At 40.5% G+C, this 27,056-nt stretch overlaps 1 protein-coding gene across 5 annotated transcripts in view; it reads right to left on the reverse strand.

The window, feature by feature from the left end:
* Positions 1-500: 500 nt before the first annotated feature.
* MDM4 (MDM4 regulator of p53) overlaps positions 501-27,056 on the reverse strand; it is a 55,745-nt gene continuing 29,189 nt past the window's right edge. For 3 of the 5 annotated variants that reach the window (XM_050763767.1, XM_050763765.1, XM_050763766.1), the window contains exons 5-11: positions 26,529-26,584; positions 21,275-21,342; positions 20,465-20,564; positions 15,478-15,638; positions 13,743-13,892; positions 11,560-11,640; positions 501-9,324 (exon numbers count right to left, since the gene is read on the reverse strand). In XM_050763767.1, the coding sequence (XP_050619724.1) occupies positions 8,755-9,324; positions 11,560-11,640; positions 13,743-13,892; positions 15,478-15,638; positions 20,465-20,564; positions 21,275-21,342; positions 26,529-26,584 (1,186 nt within the window). In that variant the 3' untranslated portion in view covers positions 501-8,754. Of the gene's footprint in view, positions 9,325-11,559; positions 11,641-13,742; positions 13,893-15,477; positions 15,639-20,464; positions 20,565-21,274; positions 21,343-26,528; positions 26,585-27,056 lie in introns of those variants that run through there. The other 2 variants (XM_050763777.1, XM_050763787.1) reach the window with 2 other exon arrangements.

Raw genomic sequence — 27,056 nt, forward strand, 5'->3', positions numbered from 1 at the left:
TGAGGGTCATGGATCAGTGGCTTCAATGAAGCCCTGAAATTGATGTTTAATATTGTGCTACTTATAAGAAGAGGTTTCATGAGATTCATTAGCTTTTCAAGGAGGACTATAATCCCCAAAAGTTTAAGAACCACCAGTAGAGACCCTAGCAGATGCTAGGCATACCAACTGATCAATGCATATGATGTGACAAACCCTCAGTACCTCTCATACTAGCCACAATTTAAAACCACAAGCTCAATGTTAGAAAATACTCGATAAAATTTGATGGATTTCTTTAGGATTGGGACCCTGAAAATAAACATGGCAACTGCTCTAAAAGGTAAGTGGGGGAAAATATCCAATGCTGCTGATTTTAAGTCCATTAACTTCCCCCAAAGAAGTAACAGAAGTAATTTTCTGTTATATCTTTGGTCTATCAGACCAAAAGATAGAATAGCAATGAGATTTAACTGTATATACACAAAATTACCTATTTCACAAATAATGACAACACACAATGGCAAAAGGAAAAACATTTAATACACAAAAAAGCACAATTAAAAAGTATTAAAAGCATTACATAGTGCAAACACCAAAAAGACAGCTGTTAATTTCATGGCGCTTATAAAGAAAACTAGGCAAGAATGCAGAAAATGCCTTCCTCTTTCCTCATTTAGTGAGCTGGCCACATTCGAAAGGTTATTTTTTGTGTGTGTGTGAGAGACTGAAGTTTTATTATTACTCAATTCAGTCTCCCAAAAAGTTATTTTAAATTGCCACTTTCTTCCCACTTTATGAAACCACATTTGCTGCTCTCGATTGTGACTCTCTGATCGGAAACATTTGGAAAACTGCATGTTTTCTATATATGGGCAGTGCACTTTATGCCACCTACTCAAGTGTACGTAGAAAGAGACATTTTGGGCCAGGCACGGTGGCTCACGCCTGTAATCTCAGTACTTTGGGAGGCCAAGACAGGCAGATCGCCTGAGGTCAGGAGTTCAAGACCAGCCTCGCCAACATGGTGAAACCCTTTCTCTACTAAATATACAAAAATTAGCCAGGTGTGATGGTGCACACCTGTAGTCCCAGCTACTTGAGAGGCTGAGGCAGGAGAATCGCTTGAACCCAAGAGGCTTACAGTGAGCCAAGATCACGCCACTGCATTCCAGCCTGGGCGACAGACTGAGACTGTCTCAAAAAAAAAAAGAAAAGAAAAGAAAAAAGTTTTGTACATCAAGACCACAGCAAGATGGTTTTATCAGGATAGAATGTACTATCCAAATTTACAAACTTCTCTCAGAACACCTAGAGAAAGAACTCTTTTCTAGTCAAGAGCCTCATATCAAAGAAAGAATACCTAAACTAGAAGCATGGGTAAAAGGGCTTGCAGTAAGCAAACAGGCTCTGCCAGGCAGGCAATAAAGGAGAGCTTGTGCTCAGCTTCCAGAACATGAGGTATTCTGAATATATACCCAGAGCTTGGTACACCAAGAGCATAATAGTTCTTAGATCTCTTCAAGGATATTAACAGGCTTCAAAGTTGCTCTCCCATATTGAATCCCCGCAACAAACTATGAGGTAGAAGGGTAGGTACGTGTACTGCTTTTTATAGATACGAAAAACTGAGGCATATGGAGGTCAAGACTGGCACTCAATACTTACTCTACCTCCACCCCAAGAGGCACTTAATAGTGCACAGCTAGAGACTAAAGAAAGTCATATTCAGAGGTTGCTATGAGGTCTACCTTGCCAAGTGCTGAGGAAGCCAAGCATTTCATCCATCCTTTGAAATATTTCCTGTTGATTTTTAAAGGGGGAAGAAAAAACCCCAAAAGAAACACTTCGATTCTCATTGAAAAGGAAGTGAAAAAATGGGCAAACTACAGAGAAAAAAATAATCATGTTAGAAGGAAGTCTGGCCTCAATTTCTTTGAGACAGGGTCTCTGTCACCCACCTTGGATTGCAGTGGTGCCATCTCAGCTCACTGCAACCTCCACCTCCGAGGCTCAAGCAATCCTCCCACCTCAGCTTCCTGAGTAGCTGGGACAACAAGCGTGCACCCACCATGCCCAGTTATTTTTTGTATTTTTGGTAGAAACAGGGTTTCGCCATGTTGCCCAGGCTGGTCTTGAGCTCCTGAGCTCAAGCAATCTGCCCATTTTGGCCGCCCAAGTGCTGGGATAACAGAAGTGAGCCACTGCGCCTGGCCTGACCTCAATTTCTTAGTGCTGAGACAACAGGGGAGCTAACTTCCCCATCCCCCATCACACACAAAAAGGAAGCCTCAACTACGAGTTGTCACTTTATTAGATAGTAGCTCTGCCATCACAGCTTCCCATCTACTGCCTAACTCTGCAACAGAAACATTCCCTCTTTCCCTGGGAAGAGGAATCTTATCTAAAGATACTGTAGTTACAAGGACTGATAAGGGTCTTTGGTATAAAAGCAATATCCAGAAATAAGATAACAACTTTGAACTAAGGGGATATAAATGACACAGTAAAGGTGGAAGAAAGGGTTTTTTCTAAGGGAGACCAGAGTTTTATCATTACTCAAATCAGTCTCCCAAAAAGTTATTTTAACATGCTGTTTTCTTCCCACTTTATGAAACCACATTTGCTACTCTGTTGACAGGGACTATCTGATCAGAAATATGTGTCTGTTGATATCAGTACTTGACTGTTAAAAAAAATGCCTTCAGATAGCTGTTATAATGATAAATGTCAATTTTCTTTTTTCTTTTTTTTTGAGACTGAGTCTCGCTCTGTCGCCCAGGCAGGAGGAGCGCAGTGGTGCGGTCTTGGCTCACTGCAAGCCAGAGATTGTGATTCAAGTGATTCTCAGATTCAAGTGATTCTCCTGTCTCAACCTCCTGAGTAGCTGGGACTACATGTACACACCACCACAACCGGCTAATTTTTGTATTTTTAGTAGAGACAGGGTTTCACCATACTGGTCAGACTGGTCTCGAACTCTTGAGCTCACGCAATCCACCCACCTTGGCCTCCTAAAGTGCTGGGATGACAGGCATTGAGTCACCGCCCCTAACCTAGTATCAATCTTCGATAAAGCATTTGCCAAATTACAGCAACTGCTCTGAAAGAAGAATTGCTCTTCTAGCATTATTTGACCCTTTTTAGGTATCCTTGACCCTCTTCACCTTAAGAAATGGAGAGTTCCGGCCAGGCGTGGTGGCTCACGCCTGTAATCCCAGCACTTTGGGAGGCTGAGGCGGGCGGATCACAAAGTCAGGAGATCAAGACCATCCTGGCTAATCCGGTGAAACCCTGTTTCCACTAAAAATACAAAACTTAGCTGGGCGTGGTGGCAGGCACCTGTAGTCCCAGCTACTAGGGAGGCTGAGGCAGGAGAATGGCGTGAACCCGGGAGGCAGAGGTTGCAGTGAGCCGAGATCGCGCCACTGCGCTCCAGCCTGGGCGACAGAGAGAGACACCATCTTTTAAAAAAAAAAGAAGAAAAGAAAAGAAATGGAGAGTTCTACTAACTGTCCTGTTCTCCCAGAGGGGATTCAATGAGGATCGTAAGAAGGAAAACAACCTGTAGGGAAGCAGCATGTTGGATTTCAGATAAAATACCAAAAAATATTAGCTACCTCTTTCTGCAGACATGCCTCTTTTTCTGTAACACTTTCAGTCATTCAAAAGGCTATTGGTAGAGGTGCAGTAAATCCAAGTGTAGATTTACTCTAACAGTTTATTTAACTATGCTATATTCACCAATAACAGCATTACCAATAACAGCATTAGTGCGTATCAAAAGATCTGAAATGCTAATGGGACATTTCCCACAAAAGCAAAGAAGCCCGGTGGCTCCTATAAAGGGAGAATATAGCAATGGCAAGCAAAATGAAAATTTCTGTCAACACAAAGTACTTCTCAAAGCAATCAGGAAAAACTGTTCCCAAATTAGGCCTGGGGAGCCACATCAACCACTATCTCAGACACTGATTATTTTGTTTAGCCTTAGGGGCCTCAATATTCCCCCTCATCTGCTAAACTTCAACTTGTTTACTCACAGTCTGATAAATTCCAGCCAAGTAACCTTAACATTCCCTATGGCAGTGCAAAATTCCAGACATTTGTAAACACTATACATTTCAGGTTCGGTACATGAGAGAGCTTACTGGTTCCTTTATCTTTGAAGTGCAGATTCTAAAAACATAGCTAGTTCCTAATCTACATCCATTTTTAGCAAAGGTAGCATCAGGATCAAAACGTGCTTGCACACATGCACACTCATGAGTGGGAGAACCATCAGAACAAACTGCTCCTTAGGATGTAATTCTGAACAATTTAAGCAGATAACTGACTAAATGGAAAACAGATTCACAGTATCTAAAGCCATATATCAGAAATTCACATAATTCTGAGGGGAAAAAATTCAAACATCTCATTAACAATTGTCTTCCTTTCAAAAGTGAGTCAAGAGGTAACATTACATAGCTTTGTATTATGGAACAGAAGAACATGCACCAATATATCAGTTACTTTTCAAGGGAGCCAACATTGCATTGAATTTACACACACAAAAAATATTACAAATGGCCGTGACCCTTAAAAATAAATTCTTACAAACCAAATAATATCACACAATGCATAACATACATCTAACTATACATAAATTATAATTAAAACACAACCGCATATTTCAAATGCTTGGCAGTGACTCAATCTTATATTACACAAATTAGTGGCAGTGCAGAGGCTGGCATGGCTCAACTTCAATCCATTGTACAAGCCTAGGATTAGAAGCCCATACTATTCCATTGGTAGACTGGCGAAATGGCATACCATATTAAAGGCCTGGTTTAAGATTATTTATAAAGTCTGATTTAAGCATTAAATAAAAAAGCATACCAATTACTGTTAAGTACACTGCAAGGAGAGTGAGTTAATATTGAGACAGAGGAACTTTTTAGCCATAATACTGAAATTCATCGTTGTTCTAATGATTTGTCATCTCTGCTCTAAACTTTTTGCCCAAGATAACAATCATAAATATTAATTTAAATGACAACTAAAACAAGAATTCTGATGGTAATGTGGTATGATTTCATTATGCATAGTCTATGGCACATTGCAGCAGAAACAACGAGCTCCAATGACACAGATCTTTCCTCACTATCAAGATTTCAACTCGAGCATGGCTTACCTATAACTAGGTGACCATATAATTTAACATCCAAATGAAGACATCTGAAAGTGAAAGGGGACAGACAGAAACAACCCAGGTGGGATGCAGAAGGGAGCAAACTGGCAGTCTCCAGAAAACCAGAGCACATGGTCCCAATAACTACAGCTAAAAGGTGAATGTCAGTATTAGGAAGTTTCCTTATAGCAGTAAACTCTGAACACTTCACATATAAACTATGCCTTGCTTTAGTTTAGTGGCAGTGAGTAAAAAAAATCTGTACCGCAGTGGCAAGGAAAAAAGAACAAAATCAAAAACAGATCACGAAAACAGTTTAAGCTGGGCACTGTGGCTCACGCCTGTAATCCCAGCACTTTGCGAGGCCAAGGTGGGTGGATGACCTGAGGTCAGGAGTTCGAGACCAGCCTGACCAACATGGTGGAACCATCTCTACTAAAAATACGAAATTAGCCAGACATGGTGGTGCACACCTGTAATCCCAGCTACTTGGGAGGCTGAGGCAGGAGAATCATCTGAAACTGGGAGGCGGAGGTTGCAGTGAGCCAAGCACTCTACTGCACTCCAGCCTGGGCGACAAGAGCAAAACTCCATCTCAAATTTTAAAAAAAAAAGAAAAGAAATAAAGTTTCCTACAAGTGAAGATGAAATTCGGCTCAAGAACATAGCTTAGGATCGCCTAAGTACTTAGTGCTAACAGAAGCAGTGAAAAACCCTGGTGAGCAAGCAGGAACAGGAGTAAAGCTGAGTAGCATAAGAGGATTCTTTCGTGGGCAATGATGTGCCAAATTAAGATCAAATATCTATAAACATAAGTAAAATGCTTAATTCTTCTTAAGTTTTATTAAAAATTATAACTTGGCTGGGTGCGGTGGCTCACGCCTATAATCCCAGCACTTCGGGAGGCCGAGGGGTGTGGGTCATGAGGTCAGGAGTTTGAGACCAGCCTGGCCAACATAGTGAAATCCCATCTCTGCTAAAAATACAAAAATTAGCTGGGCATGGTGGTATGTGCCTGTAGTCCCAGCTACTTGGGAGGCTGAGGCAGCAGAATCACTTGAACCCAGGAGGCAGAGGTTGCGGTGAGCAGAGATCGTGCCATTGCACTCTAGCCTGGGCAACAGAGTGAGACGCCGTCTCTAAAACAAACAAACAAAAACAACAACATTATGAGATTTTTTTTTTTCTGAGACAGAGTTTCGCTATTGTTGCCCAGTCTGGGGTGCAATGGCGTAACCTCAGCTCACCGCAACCTCCACCTCCCAGGTTCAAGCAATTCTCCTGCCTCAGCCTCCTGAGTAGCTGGGACTATAGGCATGTGCCACCATGCCCGGCTAATTTTTTGTATTTTTAGTAGAGATGGGGTTTCTCTGTGTTGGTCAGGCTGGTCTTGAACTCCCGACCTCAGGTGATTCACCCGCCTCAGCCTCCCAAAGTGCCAGGATTACAGACATGAGCCACTATACCAGGCCCACAATTTTTTTTTTTAAGCTCATCAGCTATTGCTAGTGTTAGTGTATTTTATGTGTGGTCCAAGACAATTCTTCTTCCAATGTGGACCAGGGAAGCCAAAAGATTGGACACTCTTGTCTAAGGCAAGAATTCCAAAAGCATGTTCTGTATAAAACTTGCATAGAGATTCCAGAAACACTTGTTCAAATGCAAATTCCTGGTCCAGATCTCAGGGATCAGTCTCGGGGGGTTTGGGCATTTTTAACAAGCAACCCTCGTGATTTTTACGATCCTTAAGTTTGACAGTTCTAGGGCCTTGGTCTCCAAAATGACACATGCATACCCTTGAGAATACACCAACATTTTCCCACGGGGTAAGGATACATGCATAACTCTATGGAAACCAACTTAAAGATGGTGCAAGCAGCTCCAGAGGCACTAAACAAAAGGATAAAAAAAAAATCTAAATGACTCCTAAGAGGCAAAGAGGGTAGGGGGCAGCAGCTCAGGACTATAATCCTAGCACTTTGAGAGGCTGAGGCAGGAGAGTTGCTTGAGGCTAGGAGTTTGGGACCAGCCTGGGCAGCATGGCAAAATGCTATCTGTACAAAAAATACAAAAATCAGCTGGGCATGGTGGCACGCGCCTATAGTCCCAGCTACTTGGGAGGCTTCGGTGGGAGGACTGCTTGGATCTGGGAGGTCGAGGCTGCAGTGAACTGTGATTGTGCGAGTGCACTCCAGCCTAGGCGACAGAGCAAGATCCTGTCTAGAAAGGAAAAAAAAAAAAAAAAAAAAAGAGGAACTGATCCTTCTGAAGGCTGCGCTGGAGAAGTATGTTTGTGCATTTATCTGAATGAAAACCAAGACATGTTCTGACTGAAGTTAAGTCTGATTTGGCTAATTAAACTGAGAACAGGCTTTGCCAGTTTATATGACAGGACTTTTTCTATAATCAGCTAAATCTGCCCCAGGGCTTTCATAAAAATATCTTTAAGCCAAGCATAGTGGCTTATGGCTATAAGCCCAATACTTTGGGAGGCTGAGGCAGGGGAATCACTTAAACCCAAGAGTTCGAGACCAGCCTGGGCAACATAATGAGACGCTGTCTACAAATTTTTTTATTTAACTGGGTGAGACAGTAAATGCCTGTGAGGGAAGCTGAAGCTGGAGATCACTTGAGCCCAGGAGGTGAGCCATGTTTGCACCACTGCACTCCAGCTTGGATGACAAAGTGAGACCCTGTCTCTCAAAAAAAAAAAAAAAAAAACCTTAAAGCACATATATAATATGCAATATGTTGGATAGTATATCCTTTGTAAGTACTTAAATTTCAAATATTTAGATGTCGGATTAAAGTCTTGCAAAAGGGCCAGACTAGGTGGCTCATGACTATAATCTCAGCACTTTGGAAGGCTGAGGCGGAAGGATTGTTTGAGCCCAGGAGTTCGAGACCAGCCTGGGCAACACAGTGGGACTTCATCTCCACAAAAAATTAGCCAGTGTGGTTATGCTAGTCTACAGTCTCAGCTATTCAGGAGGCTGAAGTGGGAAGACCACTTATTCCCAGGAGACCAAGGCTGCAGTGAGCCATGATCATACCACTGCACTGCACTTCAGCCTGGGAGACAGAACAAGACAGACCCTGTCACCCCACACCTCCCCTATATCCTCGAAAAAAAAAGTGCAAAAAAAAACGAATCTAGGGTGAGAGCCTTGAAATAGCTGAAGGACTGTCTGAAAAGGGGCAGAAGGGAGTATTTTGGGGTGACAGAAACATTCTATTGCTTTTTTTGGGTGGTTACTCAGATTTCTACAACTCGTTACAAGGAAACACCTTATCATGTTAATTATACCTCAACACTGTAAATGTGCATGGAAGAAATCTCTTGTTTTTCAAGAGTTTTTCTTTTGGGTTCACCTACCTATGTACCTGACTGCTGCATAAAGTAATCCACGGCACTTCATAATTTGACTAATCAGATTACTTCTGTTCTTCATTGTTAGCTCCAGTATTTTTCCTACAGCTACCTCGGATTTTGATGCCTAAGAACATTCTGACAGGTAGGAAATAAAATTAAATAAAGGACTGATTTTCAAACAATGTGTAAGTGAATTGAAGAAACGCATTTTTATGTTCTACTACCATTATGCTATAAAAACCTTAATAACCAGCTGAATCTCTTTCTTGCAAATAGGGCATGAAGCCCCAGCCTTCTTTAGTCTTCTGGCACAGTGAAAACAAGTGACAAGATGGCCCGTCCTCCCATGAATAATGTTCCCGTCTCGTGGTCTTTTCTCACATAAGCTACATGGCTTCAAGAGGTTCTGGCAATCCTCCATGTTTTCTGTATCTGTTCTCTGTTCAGAAAGGTTATCTAACTGTTCTCCCGTGCTTGAGATGGTCTCTTGGCTTTCAGAACTGTGAGCCAAATCCAAGAATTCCACCGAGTTGCAAGGATCAAAAAGTTTGGAGTTTTCTTTCTTTATATACACATCTTTAGGCCTAACGACAGGAGCCGAAATGGTTCTTCGACAATCAGGGACATCATTTCCTTCATTTTCCTTTTCAGGTATGGCAGTGATATCAGATGTGGAGAGAGAATGCGTTAACTTTGAACAATCTGAATACCAATCCTTCCTCAAGGCCCAACAACGAAAACAGTACCTCTTGCTTGGAGAGTTAAATTTCTTGCATTCAGTACACTGCCACTCGTCCTACAAAGACAAGCGAAGCCAATTAATACTCAGGGGGTTAATAGGATGCTGAGAAAAAGGAAAGGAGGCCAAATTCATTCACATCCTCTCACTAAGCTATTTCACACCAGTGATCTAGCCTAGGATTTGAACAAATTCTATAGCCACATGAAGGAAAGTCTTTGGAAGTTTTACGCCAATAGTGCCACAACTGCTATATTCGAGCCAAAATCTGATATAGCTATCTTTAAGAAAGTTAAATTATTCTGGCTTTCTACCTCATCTCAGTGAAATTTACATTGTCTGCTGTACCTTATGGGCTTCTTTGGAGTTACTTTTTTTTGCACAACTTACTCCTTTATCGGGCAAGAGGCTGAAGAACGAAGACTGTCATTGTTTTCTACACTAATAGCAAATATTATAAAATTTGGCAAAAAAGACAGCTAAAACAGATGAGATTTGAAAACTACTAAATTTACTCATGCACTCTCATTGTACCCAGGATTATAGGTATAATTGCATGCCTAAATCATGCCCTCTGAAAAATAAATGTTCTTGTCCTTGAATGTCAAGTAATTTTTCCCTACTTTTCCATATTCAAATTAGGAGATACTAGATCTCAATCAATTTTAAATGCTTTGCTTAATTCAAAAATAGCTACAAAACAAGTAAGAATATTTAATGTAAGAACAAGTAAGAATATTTAATGTGGTTAACTGCCTGGCTTTGACAGGATCAATGATTTCACATAAGCTGAACTTGATTACTTTCAGGTCAAAGGCCAAGCACTTTAAGTCTAGAAGTCATAACTCAATTGTCCAGACTGAGAGGCCAGGGCACAACCATGTGTTAAACTGACTCCAGACGGCCTCAAAACACTCTTGCCAGTCTAAGATCTTCCAATCTCATTTAAAATGCTATACAGATAATCCAAGGAACTTCGTAAAGATTTGGAATTCGTGACTGATGGTGTGCCATAGTTTAAATTACACCACTTTTTCTTAGTAGGACATAAAATAGGGCTTATTAAATTCAATGGCATCTTTGATTTGATGAAATACAGTCCATTTGCTTAATAGGTTTTCTGTGCCCAAGTAGTCACAGAAGTCTGATTAAGATGGAAACATGGCCAAGAGTGGTGGCTCATGCCTGTAACCCCAGCACTTTGGGAGGCCAAGGCAGGCGGATCACCTGAGGTCAGAAGTTCGAGACCAGCCTGACCAACATGGAGATCCTCATCTCTACTAAAAATACAAAATTAGCCGGGCGTGGTAGCACATGCCTGTAATCTCAGCTACTCGGGAGGCTGAGGCAGGAGAATCACTTGCACCTGGAAGGCGGAGGTTGCAGTGAGCCGAGATTGTGCCATTGCACTCCAATCTTGGCAACAAGAGTGAAACTCCATCTCAAAAAAACAGATGGAAACTTTTATCTCTGTTATTTGTATTATGGTCAAGAATACTTACTGGACCAATATATTTCACTTTATTACTAAGCTACACACAGATAATGGGCAATGAACTACCATAATGGTCAACAGTGGTGTGGTGGGATTAGGGGAAGGATCAACACCAGAAACAACCTAAAAATGTTTCTCTTTTCAAGCAGTAAAATGTAAAATCCCCTTCTTACCCTTCCTCCACCAACCTTTTTCCCATAGTGTGTTACCTGTGGCAAGGCTAAAAGAAACATGGGGAAATAGCAAGAAAAAAGCAAGGTATACATTTGGGTCTAGACTTCAGTTGTCAACCAGTGACAAATCCATCCCTATTAACCTAAGAGCGGAATATCAAATCTTCTTTAATAGTCCTCTGTGTGGAAATGAAGCTGTTTTCCATTTGCTTCTTTTTAAGAAAACAATGACAATATTATTTTTATACTCAACAAATAATTTTAGATAGCCTATGGGTCTGTCTTTGGATTGCAGAGAGGTGTTGAGTCAGGGAAAGCAGGGCAGGACTATTTTGAATAACTTTGTGTCTCCAAAGAGATTTGATGGCAGGGAGAAAGGCACACAGAGGCATTTATCTCATCCTTTTCAAGGTAGGGAGAGGTTAAGATCAAATTATCCCTTTCTCTTCTTAAGTTCTAATAAAAACCTCTTAAAAGACATAAAGAAATCATCACTACTTAGCAACTATGCAAGGGAGACAGAAATGGGAGGAAAAGCAGCACTCTTCAACACAAATGAACTGCTGGGATTACATCATCTGAAGATGGGGCTGGTGCAAAATAGCTTTAGCTAGAGATTCATACCTCAGAGGTAACTTCTACATCAGTATCATCACTTAAGGACTTAGAGTCTTCAAGGTCATCATTTTTTCCCATTTCAATCACCTGTGAAGGCAAAAATCTCATTAGTAATGTTTACTTGTTTCAGATGAAGCTAATTACCTAAAAGCAAAAAAGACAACTGCTTCAATTTAAAACTCACATTCTGCTCCTATCTCTAGTACTTAAGGAGACAGCTTAAATGCAAGACCAAACACATTATTCTGTACATCTAGTTGGCATTTCAGTAGTAGCACAAACGAGAGAAAAGCACTAAATTTTGCATTCAGAAGAGAGAAGATGCCCGTATTTATGACTTTAGAGAAAATAGCTGGGCATGGTGGCTATTTTACAGCCAGGTTCCTATAATTTCAGCACTTTGGGAGGCCAAGGCAGGAGGATCTCTTGAGCCCAGGAGTTTGAAACTGGCCTAGGCAAGAAAGCAAGACCCTGTCTCTACAAAAAATTTAAAAAATTAGCCAGGTGTGGTGGTGCACACCTGTAGTCCCAGCTACTTCGGGGCTGAGACAAGAGAACTGCTTGAACCCAAGAGTTCCAGCTTGCAGTAAGCTATGATCTCACCACTGCACTCCAGCCTGGGTGACAGAGTAAGAGCTTGTCTCTAAAACAATTTAAAAATAAATAAATAAATAAATAACTTCAGAGTAGAAAAGCTCCAAATTGTTAAACATGAAAATTTTTATCCAAGCAGACAGGAAAAATGAAACAAAATATTTTAAAATTTTACTTTTCACATTCAAAAGTAAAACCAGTTATGTGATACTCTGGTGTCCTATAAAAACATGCCCATATAAACAGAAACAAACAAAAAAAGTCCATTTCAAAAGTGAGGAGTGTTCTTAATTTTAAAATTTAGAATTTAAAAATTTAAAGCCCTAGTTTTGTGGTCCAATAAAAGGAATAAAACCAATTATGAAACCATTATGAACCTCTGTACAGCAACCTTCTCAAAAATGGTCAAGTATTTTAAGTCCCATCTGTCTCTATAAAAGTTTCCCAGGCCAGGTATGGTTGCACATGCCTGTGACCCCAACTACTTGGGAGGCTGAAGTGGAAGAACCACTTGAGCTAAGAAGTTGAAGACCAGGTTGGGCAAAACAGTGAGATCCCATCTCAAAAATAAATAGTTTCCAAATGTCACTTTTGTCTTAATTCAAGCCACCTGCATTCCTTCTAATGCTACCCATATAACTAGTCTAAGAGAACCCAAGCACCATTTGACTACAACGAATATACTAGGGTATCCATCCTTCAGGAACTCAAAATTCCTATGAAAATCCCTTAAATAAATAAAAAAGATGACCCAATTTAGGTTTGGTTTTCTTTGCTGTATTTATTCAATGGATGTTTACCAGCACTCTTCTACATCCTGGCCACTGGATCTCCTCCCCAATTTCTTCTGAGTCTTGAGCAAGTTGCCTATATGACTCTTCATCTGTACATGAGTACACACTATATGTATGAGTACTTCATGAGTACATACCATATGTACTCAAGAGTTCAATCTCCCCTCTTTTCTACTATTTTAACTCTAAAATAGCTACAAAGAAATAATCTTATCTTTCCATTTAGGTATAAAATGGCTATGGAAGCTATCAAGATTTCCAAGAAATAAGTTTTCTCCTACAGACTGCTGTTCATTTAGAACAGAGATGTCCAATCTTTTGGCTTCCCTGGGTCACACTGGAAGAATTGTCTTGGGTCACACATAAAATACACTAACACTAATGATAACTGATGGGCTAAAAGGAAAAAAAAAATCACAAGAAAACTCAGAATGTTTTTAAAAAGTTTATGAATTTGTGTTGATTGAAAGCTGTTCTGGGCCGCATGTGGTTCACAGGCTATGGGTTGGACAAGCTTGATTAGCACCTTACCTTGTTAGCAAAGGGAGAAAAAAGATAGCTAGTTGCTATAAGCAGGGGAAAAAAAGAATAGCTTACTGCTTTTGACTAAGTAGGGGCTTTTAAGGCAGCCCTGGTTAACTTAACACTTAATGTGAATCTTAAAATTGCATTGAAAAATTAATTAAAGTTAAAAAGGGGATTATGTAAGCAATCTGTTGTACAAAGAGATACAAAGAGATCTGAACAGATTATACTATGAGCACACAAACAGAATCAACATGGAATTTTTCCACAACATACCTTTTTGTCGCTTACTTTCCCTACTTCTTCACTTGTTTGTTCAGTATCACCAGCTTCAACTTTTATTCCAACACCTAACTGCTCTGATACTGACTCATTCAAAAACCACAAGTCATCTGTAGTATCTGAAACAATGGCAGTACCCACATCCTAATAGAAAAAAACAAACATGAGTTTCTGTATTCAGAGGTTTATCAGACATGTTGAAACAACACAAATGAACCCAAAACTCAATGTTGTCACACTACATCGCCAAAGAACATCTTGCCTTTATTCAGTGGACATGTATTCATTCAACACATATCTACTTGACACCTACTATGGATAAACTAATGGATGGATATAATGCCAGGCATGGACTTTCCTCTTTTAACACTCAATCAGGTATAACACCTGAGAAACAGTTCTGAAGAGTTTAAAAGGTAAGGACTTGTAGTTGCTCAAGTAAATAGAATCTGTTCCCTAAATTCCCTTCTACAGGTGACACTCTAAGAAGCTAGAAAACATTCCATTAGTTCTGAAATATTCTTTCCCTTAAAATGTCAAGGATGCTTATTAAAGAAATATGAGAAATACTGATGGTCACCCAAACCTTTTGTTCTGACACTTTCTGAACTCCATATAGAACTTTCTTTCTGCATTCATCTATGAGTATTTCATGACATGCTTTTCTACAACATTCATAAGAGACAATTTATTATTTTGCCACTGTTATATATTCATTCATTTATTAAACAAATACTCACTGAATACCTATTATGTGCCACATACTGTTCTAGGTACTAGGTAATGGAAAAAGTGGTGAACAATACAAAAGCTCTGGCCTTACACTTCAGTGGTAAACAGACAACACACATATAAAATATAGCAATATTTTTACAAAGTGAGAAGTGCTATGGAGAATAAAATAGGATAAAAGAGAAGAGTGGCTAGAGAGGAGGCTATTTTAACTAGGGGATGGTTTTGCAGGGCCACCACCTATAACTACACAGCTCCAAAACAAAAAGTGAATGGAACCTACTGGAACTGTGTAACGTAATAGCCTTAGGGGCCAGGAATGACCTCTTTGAAGAAATTACATTTGAATTGAGTCCTAACTCATGAGAAGGCAAAGAAATAATATGGGGGAAGAGAGTTCCAGAAAGAGTAAAGAACAAACTTAAGCTGCCTGAGGAAGGAAGGAATTTTGGGCTACAGGGTCAGAAAGGAGCCTGGTATATCCAAAACACATGTAGTGAACAAGAAGAATGACAGGAAGTGAGGAAGGAGGGGGCTGAATCAGTTATTACTATAGTAAAACAGGCACATGCCACCACGCCTGGCTAATTTTTTATTTTTTGTAAAGATGGCATCTATGTTGCCCAGGCTGGTCTCAAACTTCTGGGCTCAAGCAATCCTCCTGTCTCGGCCTCCCAGTGTTACAGGCTGAGACTCCCAGAGATTACAGGCATGAGCCACTACGCACAGCCAAAAGCTCCATTTTGAAATTGTTCAATGTCAAATCCTCTAAGTAGAGCTGTTAGTTAAACAGGCATCTGGAAACTGAAGTTGGGCATTTAGGGAAGAGGTAAGGACTAGAGATACAGATTTGGGTATCACATGCATACAGACGGTATTTAACGCTATAGGAGTAAATAAGAATTCTTAGAGAATATAATGTGTGGTCAAGAGTAACCAAGAATGTTACCCTTTCAAAAGAAAAAAAAAACCACTCCCCTTCAAATGTGAAATTTACCTGATTTGTTTGTAAATCAGTTGAGCCATTACTTCTAGGTGTATAGTTGCTTCTCAAGTTTCCTAAAAACCACCAAGGCAGGCCAGCTACATCCCACTCCTCAAATCCAAGGTCCAGCCTAGATGTCTCATCTTGGGTTAAATTTTCAATTAAGTCTCCATCTGTAGAAGTCAAATGAAAAGGATGATAACTATACACAATACGTAATAACCAAGACTACCTTTAAAATACTTAAAACTTCTTTATCAAACAGGTAAAAAGAAATTCCTGTTCTAAGAAAGAAAGAACCAGAAATCAAGTATCTGTCTTAGTGGCAGAGCTCAAATCTTCTCCCTTGTTTAGGCTTCATTAGCAAGTAATGACACTACAAGTAGATCATCGTTTATCAAGTCTAAACTCTAAAAGCATTGTCTTCTATGAGAAGACAGGAAAAAAAAAAAGACTCTAAAAGCATCTGAACAATGACCTTGTTCTAAAAGAATTTCTAAATGGTAATTTACTGGCATTTTAAACACTCCTACCATGTATAAACTATAGAATTACTTGCTCTAGTACATAGTGCCTGATAATAGTTTGATTAATAGCAATGCAAATGATGGTAACATAGTGGTTTAACCCTTAAGATCAAAGCAAGGCAATACAAACCATAATAGGCGATCACAAGGTTGTCCAGGCCATCTCACTGATACCACATATTCTGGGTCATTTCTCAATAATTCGTATGTTTTAGTGGGTAACAACCACTATAAAATACCAAACTCTAGGTTGTCCAAACACGTACATACGCCCTTGCTGGATCAATGGGCTCTTAGAGCTAAGTATCTAGACGTACCACAAATACTAAGACCCCACATTATTTCAAGTAAAAGATCTCACGTTGTACATCTGAATGACACTGAGGGCTGCTAATAACATAAGTCTGTTGTTATCACATGATATTCTTTTCTTTCCCAGACTCCAGTCTTTTGTTGTGCTCTGCTGCTCCTTTCTTACTTTCTCATTCTCTTCTACGTCTTCCCAATACATCAGGCCTGCCCAAAGCAACCATGGGCATTAATGTGTGCTGAAGTACATATGGTGAAAGAATTTCTGCAATACGTGGGTCCTTGCCAGAACATAAGGTTATCCTATTTACTTATAAATTATGTCAATATTGCTGACTAAAAGGCTTATCTGTGGCCAGGGAAACTTCAATTATGTTTCTACTTATTCATTATTGAAAATATCAGAAACCAAATTCTTGAAATGGTCCATATTAAAGTTATTCTTCCCTACTCGAGCTCTACAACTTATGAAGGAAATGAAAATAGGTCATTCTTTCCACAAATAAAAATTGTCCCTTCTACCGATAGGTCTTCCTGAAAAATACTATTATTTATTCTCAAATTTTCATCACAAACTACATATCCCCCCTTGAATTGGCTATTCTTATACCTGCCCTTGCCCCCAACTTTTTTTTGAGACAGGGTGCCACTTTGTTGCCCAGGCTGGAGTGCTGCGACATGATATTGATTCACTGCAACCTCCGTTCACTGCAATCTCCACCTCTTGGGCTCAAGTCATCCTTCCATCTCAGCCTCCTGAGTGGCTGGGACCACTGGTGCACACCATCGTGCCCAGCTAATTTTTCACTGGGCTAATTTTTTGTAGAGACGAGGTCTCGTTATGTTACCCAAGCTGGTCTCAAACTCTTGAGCTCAAGTAATCCTCCTGCCTCGGCCTCCCAAAGTGCTGGGATTACAGGCACGAGCTACCATGCCCAGCCTTGATTTTCTAACAGTGCCCAGCCATGTTCTTATACATCTTAAAATTGCCTTTTGAGTATAAAATAAGCAAGGATTTGCATTAAGGAATAAAATTACACATTTAGTATCATATAGACTGGAATAGTTACAAAGTAGGCAGACCAAAATTCAGTTTATGCTCAAATGAAATGTAAAGAAAACAATCTAGCACGATAAACTTATTCAAATTAAATTTAAGCTTTTAAAATAACTTCAGGCCGGGCGCGGTGGCTCACGCCTGTAATCCCAGCACTTTGGGAGGCCGAGACGGGCGGATCACGAGGTCAGGAGATCGAGACCATCCTGGATAACACGGTGAAACCCCGTCTCTACTAAAAAATACAAAAAACTAGCCGGGCGAGGTGGCGGGCGCCTATAGTCCCAGCTACTCGGGAGGCTGAGGCAGGAGAATGGCGTGAACCCGGGAGGCGGAGCTTGCAGTGAGCTGAGATCCGGCCACTGCACTCCAGCCTGGGCGACAGAGCGAGACTCCGTCTCAAAAAAAAAAAAAAAAATAAAATAAAATAAAATAAAATAAAATAAAATAACTTCAGCAGCCAAAGTTTCTCGGATATAACCAGAGGCTTAACCTGCCATTGTTCCACATGCCTAGACTAGAAGCCATCATGCCATAAAATGACTCTGGGGAATTTATGATTTTACACATCTTCGCCAAAAGAAAAACAAAAACAAAAAACTAATTTTAGAAAATGTTTGTTTTTTGAGACGAAGTCTTGCTCTTGTCCCCCAGGCTGGAGCTCAATGGTGTGATCTCAGCTCTGCAACCTCTGCCTCCCAAGTTCAAGCAATTCTCCTGCCTCAGCCTCCCAAGTAGCTGGGATTACAGGCGCCTGCCACCGTGTCTGGCTAATTTTTGTATTTTTAATAGAGACAGGGTTTCACCATGGTGGCCAGGCTGGTCTCGAACTCCTGCCCTCAGGTGATCTGCCCGCCTCAGCCTCCCAAAGTGCTAGAATTACAGGCATGAGCCACTGCGCCCAGCCTAGAAAGTGTTTTTTAAAGTAGAATTTTGGGGAAAATATGGATTAACTCATTAGCCTGATCACAGCATATCTAATGGAATGGCAAAGATCTGGTGACCACCATCCAAGGGCAAAACAATTTTTTCTGGATTTGGAATATCTGCATATATATAATGAGATATCCTGGGGATGGCAGCTAAGTTTTCTTTTCTTTTTCTTTTCTTTTTTTTTTTTTTGTTTTGAGACAGAGTCTCGCTCTGTCGCCCAGACTGGAGTGCAGTGGCGCGATCTCAGTTCACTGCAAGCTCCGCCTCTCGAGTTCCCACCATTCTCCTGCCTCAGACTCCTGAGTAGCTGGGACTACAGGCGCCCGCCACAAAGTCCAGCTAATTTTTTGTATTTTTTTTTAGTAGAGACGGGGTTTCACCATGTTAGCCAGGATGGTCTCGCTCTCCTGACCTTGTGATCCGCCCGCCTCAGCCTCCCAAAGTGCTGGGATTACAGGTGTGAGCCACCGCGCCCGGCCAACGGGACCCAAGTTTTCATGCACACCTTGTACACATAGCCTGAAGGTAGTTTTATATAATATTTTAAATAATTCTGTGCATGAAACAAAGTTTTCACTGCAACCTGTCACATGAGGTCAGGTGTTAAATTTTCTACTTGTCGTGTCATGTGAAAAAGTTTTCAGAGGCTGGGTGTGGTGGCTCATGCCTGTAATCCCAGCACTTTGGGAGGCCAAGGCGGGTGGATCACGAGGTCATGAGACCAACCCATCCTGGCCAACATGGTAAAACCCTGTCTCTACTAAGAACACAAAAATTAGCTGGGCATAGTGGTGCACGCATGTAATCCCAGCTACTTAGGAGGTTGAGGCAGGAGAATCACTTAAACACGGGAGGTGGAGGCTGCAGTGAACTGAGATTGTGCCACTGCATTCCAGCCTGTTGACAAGAGCAAGACTCTGTCTCACAAAAAAAAAAAAAAAAAAAGTTTTCAGATTTTGGATGCTCATCTTATTCTAAGATCCTTTGAAAGGGTCTTGCACCATCCTAGTACTCATGGGTTGCTAAAAGAGCATTGCCATCTTTCAAACTGAGAATGCTCAACATTTCAAATTTAGAATGCTCAACTTATACCAGGCTTCTTATATCTCATTCTTGGCTTTGTGATTAAGTATATTATGTCATCTTTGCAAACTTCAAAATGTGTAAAAGTTGGGCCAGGTGCAGTGGCTCGCGCCTTTAATCTCAGCACTTTAGGAGGCTGAGGCAGATAGATCATTTGAGGCCAGGAGTTTGAGACCAGCTTGGCCAACATCGCAAAACCCCAAAATTAGCCAGGCATGGTAGTGTGCGCCTGTAATCCCAGCACTTTGGGAGGCCGAGGCGGGCAGATCACCTGAGGTTGGGAGTTGGAGACCAGTCTGACCAACATGGGGAAACCCCGTCTCTACTAAAAATACAAAATTAGCCAGGCGTGGTGGCACACGCCTGTAATCCCAGCTACTCCAGAGGCTAAGGCAGGAGAATTCACTTGAACCTGGGGGGCGGAGGCTGCGGTGAGCTGAAATCACGCCATTGCACTCAGCCTGTGCAACAAGAGCGAGACTCCGTCTCAAAATAAATAAATAAATAAATAAATAAATAGCTGGGAGTGGTGGCACACACTCGTAATCTCAGCTACTCAGGAGGCTGAGGCACAAGAATCACTTGAACCAGGGAGGTGGAGGTTGTAGTGAGCTGAGATGGCACTGCTGCACTCCAACCTGCACGACCCAGTGAGACTCTGACTCAAAAAAAAGTATGAAAATTAGCCTTTGCCTCAAGTAGACAAATCAAAATAAAAATTCCAACCAAATCATATACATACAAGAATACTAAGATTGAATACTAAGATTCAGCTGTCTAAGGCAGCTGAATTCATGTATATAGAAAATTCACCTGGTGGCAAATCAATAAATGTATGGCTATTTTCTAGTAACACGCTAGCTCATGGAAGGGTCTCGCACCATCCTAGTACTCATGGGTTGCTAAAAGAGCACTACCATCTTCAAAGCTAACAATGGTAGTAACTAGGCTGATAAAACGGTTTTCAGTAAAGGATGAGAAATGATGACATATGCCTCTCCTACTTCACATACGGAGAGATTAAAAAAAAAAAAAGGTTGGGTGAAGAGGAAGAGAACAAAAGTCCATATAGCCTTAATCCAAAACATACCTTCTCTAGAATTTCTGCATTTATGCTCTGAGGTAGGCAGTGTGGGGATATCGTCTTCTGTAGTTCTTTTCCTGGAAGTGGAACTTTCCTCTGTACTTTGCTGAAAGAAGGGAAAGGTGTCCATCAGTGCAGTAGAAATAACTGAGACCAGGGGATGTAGCAGTTCCATTCTGGCTCACCAGTTAGTGTGCAACACAATGGGTTACACACAAGAAAGAGAACTCAAGTTCACAACAGTCATCATATAAAGGCAACACCTCTCCTCAACCCACTGTGAGCAAAGCTAGAAGAATCCCAAACCTGGGGCAATAAAAAACCTCTACACAAAGGCCAAAATCTACTGTTAAAAACAGGCTATCTGTATAAAGCCTCAAGTCTACTACAAAATTAGGCATAATTCAGAAAACATATGAAACCCTCACATGTACCAAGATGACTATAAAGTTTCCCCAGGTTTGGGGAAGCTTTAGGAAATGGCCTGACATGAACTTAACTGCAACAAGCCTATTAAAATCTAATAAAGCAATTTCCTCAAACACACACACACAGGTACACACAAACCCAAAGAAAAATGCAACTGGAAGAACTGAAGATCAGAAGTGCTACATCCCAAAGAAAGGTTCAGAGACTGGAACTCTGTTATGGGCAGAACAGAGAAGGTTCACTCTGTCCCTGGTCTGTGAACTCCCAAGAACCTTTCTTATTAAATTCTTACCATATTCAGGGAAAGGTCTTGGGAGTCCAAGATCCATAGGTACAGAGAAGGGGCCACTCTGTACAACAAAAGAAGTCACCGTGTGGTGATTTTACCTTCAGTTGGTCTTGACTTGGAATATCCATACTGTGATCCTGTGCGAGAGCGAGAGTCTGAGCAGCATCTGGATAGCAAGTAAAACAAAAGGAAAACCTTCCCTGGTAATAACCATTCTTTCCACACAAAAAGGACCTCAGCAAACAACCCGGGAGCCAGGTTTAGTCCCTAGAAATGTACTTCTCCATGTTGGCTGGAAAAAGCTCTCATTTGCAAGGGAAAAATCAAAATTGATAAAAATGACAAAGACCAAGACAGGCCATATCCAAAATATATTACCAAAATATAATTGGGAAAAAAAAAAGTGAAAAATAGCTAAAAATGTTCTTCCATATCAAGCTTTTAAATTTTTATATGAAAATTGGCTCCAAGCAGGACACAATGGAGACTATTTTTGTCATCTCTTCCTATATTACCGAATTCACCTAACTCATAAACAACAGCAAAAAAGCGTGTGGCTTTTTAAATTTAATTTTGATTTTCAAGTGTTAAGTCATACAGGGTTATGAGATCTTAAAATCTGGATTTTTCCCCGTTTGCTTCATAAAACAAAAGGATCTTCATCTAAAGCGACATTCGAAGTGTCAAGGATAATTTTATGGTTGAAATTCCCATCACCATCACGCGTATATAAATTAATTTTTTTCATCATCTTATTTTTCCCAGTTACTATAAACATTTCCTAAGAAGCAGCAGCAAATAAAGTTTTTTTCAAGGCCAATAAAAAGAAGCAAGGAAAACAACCCAGTAGAGAGAAATTCTTAGATATTACATTAATCTAAAAGAGAGATGTATTCCAAGGACTTACGAAGAAATTTTTCAAGTAGAACAAAAGACAAAAACTTGGCTACAGGAAAAGATCAAGCTGCAAACAATTTAATAATCTGGACTATTCATTATTTGAGGCTATGTAAATGAGATACACCCAAAATAAGTCTACTGTGGGTCAGGTTCACCAACCACTACCAGATTCAGAGATAAAATATGGAAAATATCATCACCATCCAATAAAGACTTCTAGAGGAAGGATACAGATCCTACAACTTATCTGTCAATGCAGTTCTACTGAAAAAGCAAACATTTTCAAAATTCTAATTATAAAAAACATTATTTCCAGAAACATTTTTGTAGACAAATGGAGACAATGAAAAGTTTGAGAAATGGCATTTTCTGACCACAGTGATCTTCAAAGCAAAGTTCGATTAACATATAATGCAGATGGAGCAATTTTTTTGTTTGTTTGTTTGAGACCGAGTCTTGCTCTGTCACCCTGGCTGGAGAGCAGTGGCACAATCTCAGCTTACTACAATCTCCACCTCTCTGGTTCAAGCGATTCTCCTGCCTGTGCCTCCCAAGTAGCTAGGCTTATAGGTGCTCATTTTTATATTTTTAGTAGAGACAGGGTTTCACCATCTTGGCCAGGCTGGTCTCAAACTCCTGACTTTGTGATCCACCCACCTCAGCCTCCCAAAGTGCTGGGATTACAGGCGTGAGCCACCGCATGCGGCCAGGAGCAATTATTTAATAAAGCAATCCTATTACTGTCATTTATATTTATAAAGCCTTACTAAGGTTAAAACAGTTATAAGCAAAAATAAATTATCTGGGGAAACCACAATATAAAAAAGAAGTTTTAAAACCGGCCGGGTGTGGTGGCTCACACCTGTAATCCCAGAACTTTGGGAGGTCGAGGTGTGTGGATCGCTTGAGCGCAGGAGTTTGAGACCACTCTGGGTAACCCACCAGGCTGGTGAAACCTCATCTCTACTAAAATCACAAAAATTAGCCCGGCGTGGTGGTGTGCACCTGTAATCCCAGCTACTCAGGAGGCTGAGGCAGGAGAATCACTTGAACCCAGGAGGCAGAGGCTGCAGTGAGCTGAGATCACACCACTGCACTCCAGCCTGGTCCACAAAGCAAGACTCAGTCTCAAAAATTAATAAACACACACAAAGTTCATCATATTTATTTCATTTGTATACATGGGAAAATTTAGAGAAATGATTTAGAAAGAACTACCATTTCAGGCTAGGCGCAGTGGTTCACGCCTGTAATTCCAGTACTTTGGGAGGCTGAGGCTGGCGGATCACGAGGTCCAAGGTTAGGAGATCGAGACCATCCTGGCTAACACGGTGAAACCCAGTCTCTACTAAAAATACAAAAAATTAGCCAGGCCTGGTGGCGGGCGCCTGTAGTCCCAGCTACTCAGGAGGCTGAGGCAGGTGAACGGCGTGAACCTGGGAGGCAGAGGCTGCAGGCCGAGATCATGCCACTGCACTCCAGCCTGGGAGACAGAGCAAGACTCCGTCTCAAAAAAAAAAAAAAAGGACTACCATTTTAAACAATGTCATCTTCTTGATCAAAATGAAAAGTCTAACCCATCTGCAAAGGTATAAAATAGATTACATGAAAAGCATTTCTCTCATTTGTCCTTTCAAATAAAACACAAGCAACCGAAATCATAAAAATCAACAGAGATGGCCATCCACAAGCACCATAGCAACTGCAAGTAAGAACAGATAACCAATCAGAATTACTTGGGGCAATTTTCTGGTTTTGATCATCACACTATTATCATGTAAGATGTTACCATCTGGGGACTCTGGATAAAGGGTATAGGGAAACTCTATGCAATACTTTCGCAACTTTATTAAATCTGAAATATTTTCAAAACGATAAGTTAAAGAATAAAAATGGGCCAGGCATGGTGGCTCACGCCTGTCATCCCAACACTTTGGGAGGCCGAAGAAGGGGTATCGCTTGAGTCCTGGAGTTCAAGACCAGCCTAGGCAACAAGGGGAAAACCTGTACTTACAAAAAAATATACAAAAAAACTAGCCATGTGTGGTGGCATACTCCTGTAGTCCCAGCTACTGGGGAGGCTGAGGTGGGAGGATTGCTTGCGCCACAGAGGCACAGGCTGCAGTGAGCCGAGATCTTGCCACTGCACTCTAGTCTGAGCAACAGAGAGATCCTGTCTCAAACAAAACAAAACCAACAACAAAATATTCTTTATATGGCATGTTAAACTCTGCAGAGAAAGTACAAGAAAGGAAACGAGAGGAAAAAAGGGAGAATTATATTCAGAGAACAGATGAATCCGAAAACAAATTTTACTGAAAAAGTAGATCAGCAATTATAAAATCCTCCATGTATTTCAAACCTTTAGTGACTATCCCAAGAAAGCCATGCTATTTCACAAGTGACTGAATTTCAATAAAGCTGCCATATCATTTGCAGGATCTTCACTCTCAAATTTACAGCTATATAAAGTGGGCAAATGACTCAATGAGACTAACAGGCTTCAAAATTCAGTAACTTCAAAATCATATTTCAGTATGACAGCAACGTCTCTTTCTCTGCCTTTAAAGAATAAATCTTTATTAGGAATTGATTTAGGTGTGGGCGTGGTGGCTCATGCCTGTAATCCCACCACCTTGGGAGGCCGAAGTGGAAGAATCACTTGAGGCCAGGAGTTCAAGACCAGTCTGGGCAACATAGCAAGACCCCATTTCTACATAAAAAAAAAAAAAAAAAAAAAAAAAATTAGCCAGGTGCAGTGCAGTGCCATGCACCTATAGTCCTAGCTATTTGGGAGGCTGAGACAGGAAGATGACTTAAGCCCAGGAGGTAGAGGCTGCAGTGAACTATGATTGCACCACTGCATTCCAGCCTGAGCGACACAGCAAGTCTCCCTGCATTAAAAAAATAAAAAATAAAAAAAAAAAAAAGAAGAAAGAAAAGAAAGAAAGAAAAAGATAAAAAGGCATGGATTCTTCTCAACCTACTTATTTCAATAAACTATCAAAAGACAGTCAATCTTGGACAAGTGCAGTGGTTCACACCTATAATCCCAGGATTCTGGGAGGCCAAAGTGGGTGGATTGCTTGAGTCCAGGAGCTCGAGATCAGCCTGAGCAACACAGCAAAACCCTGTCTCTACTAAAACTACAAAAAATTAGCCAGGCGTGGTGGCACGTGCCTATAATCCCAGCTGCTCGGGAGGCTGAGGTGGGAGAACCACGTGAGCCTGAGAGGTCCAGGCTGCAGTGAGCTGAGATATTGCCACTGCACTCCAGCCTGGGCAACCAGAGACCCGTTTCAGAAGAAAAAAAGATGGTCAATCTAAAAAGATTACTAACTTGGGCTTTCCTCAAAGGGCAATGTTACCTAAAATCTAATATGAAGCTCACAAAAGGGCTTTATGTAGTAGCGGAAAGGAAAAAAGTTTCATTATTTGGAAATGGCTACAGTCTGTCCAGTTTATTTACCTATCTCTTACAGACCACCATTTTGGAGACTCCAGACTCCAGTACAGCCAGTTTCCTATACATACCTAATAGAATAAACTCTAAGAGCAGTATTTAGAAGGTCTAGAATCAAGCAAAGAGTTAGACAAATTGGCATTCAGATAAGAGATGGCTAAAGCCATTAGGTAAAAGGTTCTTGAGTGACCTGTATAACAGATGGATCAGACTGATAACACCTGAGCCCACAGATTGTTAACATGACTGACTAAAAGAGAGACAGGCAGACCTTACATGACTCTGACGTGATTAAACAGAAGTATAAAGCACCACCTATAAAGCTTTCTTGGCAAAAAATTTAAACTTGAATTTATTCAAGCATTACTAGTTTACCAAAAATAGAGGGGGGTAAAGAAACACATTAAACAAAATCACAAGGATACAATCTGCCAACTCTAGAACGTGGGAAATTCTACAGAACAAATGACCCATTTCTTCAACAAGTAAATGACATGAAAACAAAAGGAAAGTTTTATAGATTAAAGACACTTATGAGACATATCAACCAAAGGCAATGTGTGGACTTTGGATCTTAATTCAGGTAAGACAAAAATACAAGGTATTTTTGAGATAACTGGGGGAAATGATACATAAACTAGCTACGAAATAGGATTATGGAATTACATGTTAAATGTGTTTTGTGTAATAATGATATTCAATGTTTGAAAAAAAAAGTCCTTATCTGCTAGAGATTTTTAAAAGTGTGTCTAGATGAAGCAATATGACAAAATGTTAACAATACGTCTAGAAAGTGGGAATCCTTCTACTCTGTTTGATTTTTCAGTGAAAAGTTAATAACATAACATTCTGTGTGACAGGTAGTATGTATTTCTCCCAGTCATGCCAAAGATAGCATTCTATTTCCACCTTCATCTTCTTTGCTTTCCCATCATTTGCCCCCTGTATCAAAGCTGTGATACAGACTGAAGAAATATGATGTGACATACCTGTAGTAGCAGTGGCTAAAGTGACAAGATTCTTTCTTAGCATATCATAGAGAGGGCTGTTAAAGAGAGAAGATAAAAAATTAACAACCCCAAATGTCACTATGAAGATATCAGTGGTTTGCTGTTAAATATTAAACGTATTTCTGATGTTATCTCTCAACTCTCTCTGTAAGGCATAGAGGCAGAATCTTTTTCCCAGAACAGTGTTTAATTATTTAAATATTAAGATGTTAATGCCCAGGCCTCCGTGTTACTCTGCCCCCATTAAAAAACTGATTAATTTACATTTTATTTCATTAGCTAACAGTAATCCAAGTGGGGAAATCTCTTTTGGAAACTATTCCTTCCTTCCAGGAGTTAAGTTTCACATTTTAATTGCAGAGTGGGGGTGGAGGGGAGTTTTTTGTTGTTGTTTTTTTTTTTGGAGATGGAGTTTTGCTCCTATTGCCCAGGCTGGAGTGCAATGGCACGATCTCGGCTCACTGCAATCTCTGCCTCCCAGATTCAAGTGATTCTCCTGCCTCAGCC

This window comes from Macaca thibetana, chromosome 1 (genome assembly GCF_024542745.1).
Source record: "Macaca thibetana thibetana isolate TM-01 chromosome 1, ASM2454274v1, whole genome shotgun sequence".
NCBI lineage: Eukaryota > Metazoa > Chordata > Mammalia > Primates > Cercopithecidae > Macaca > Macaca thibetana.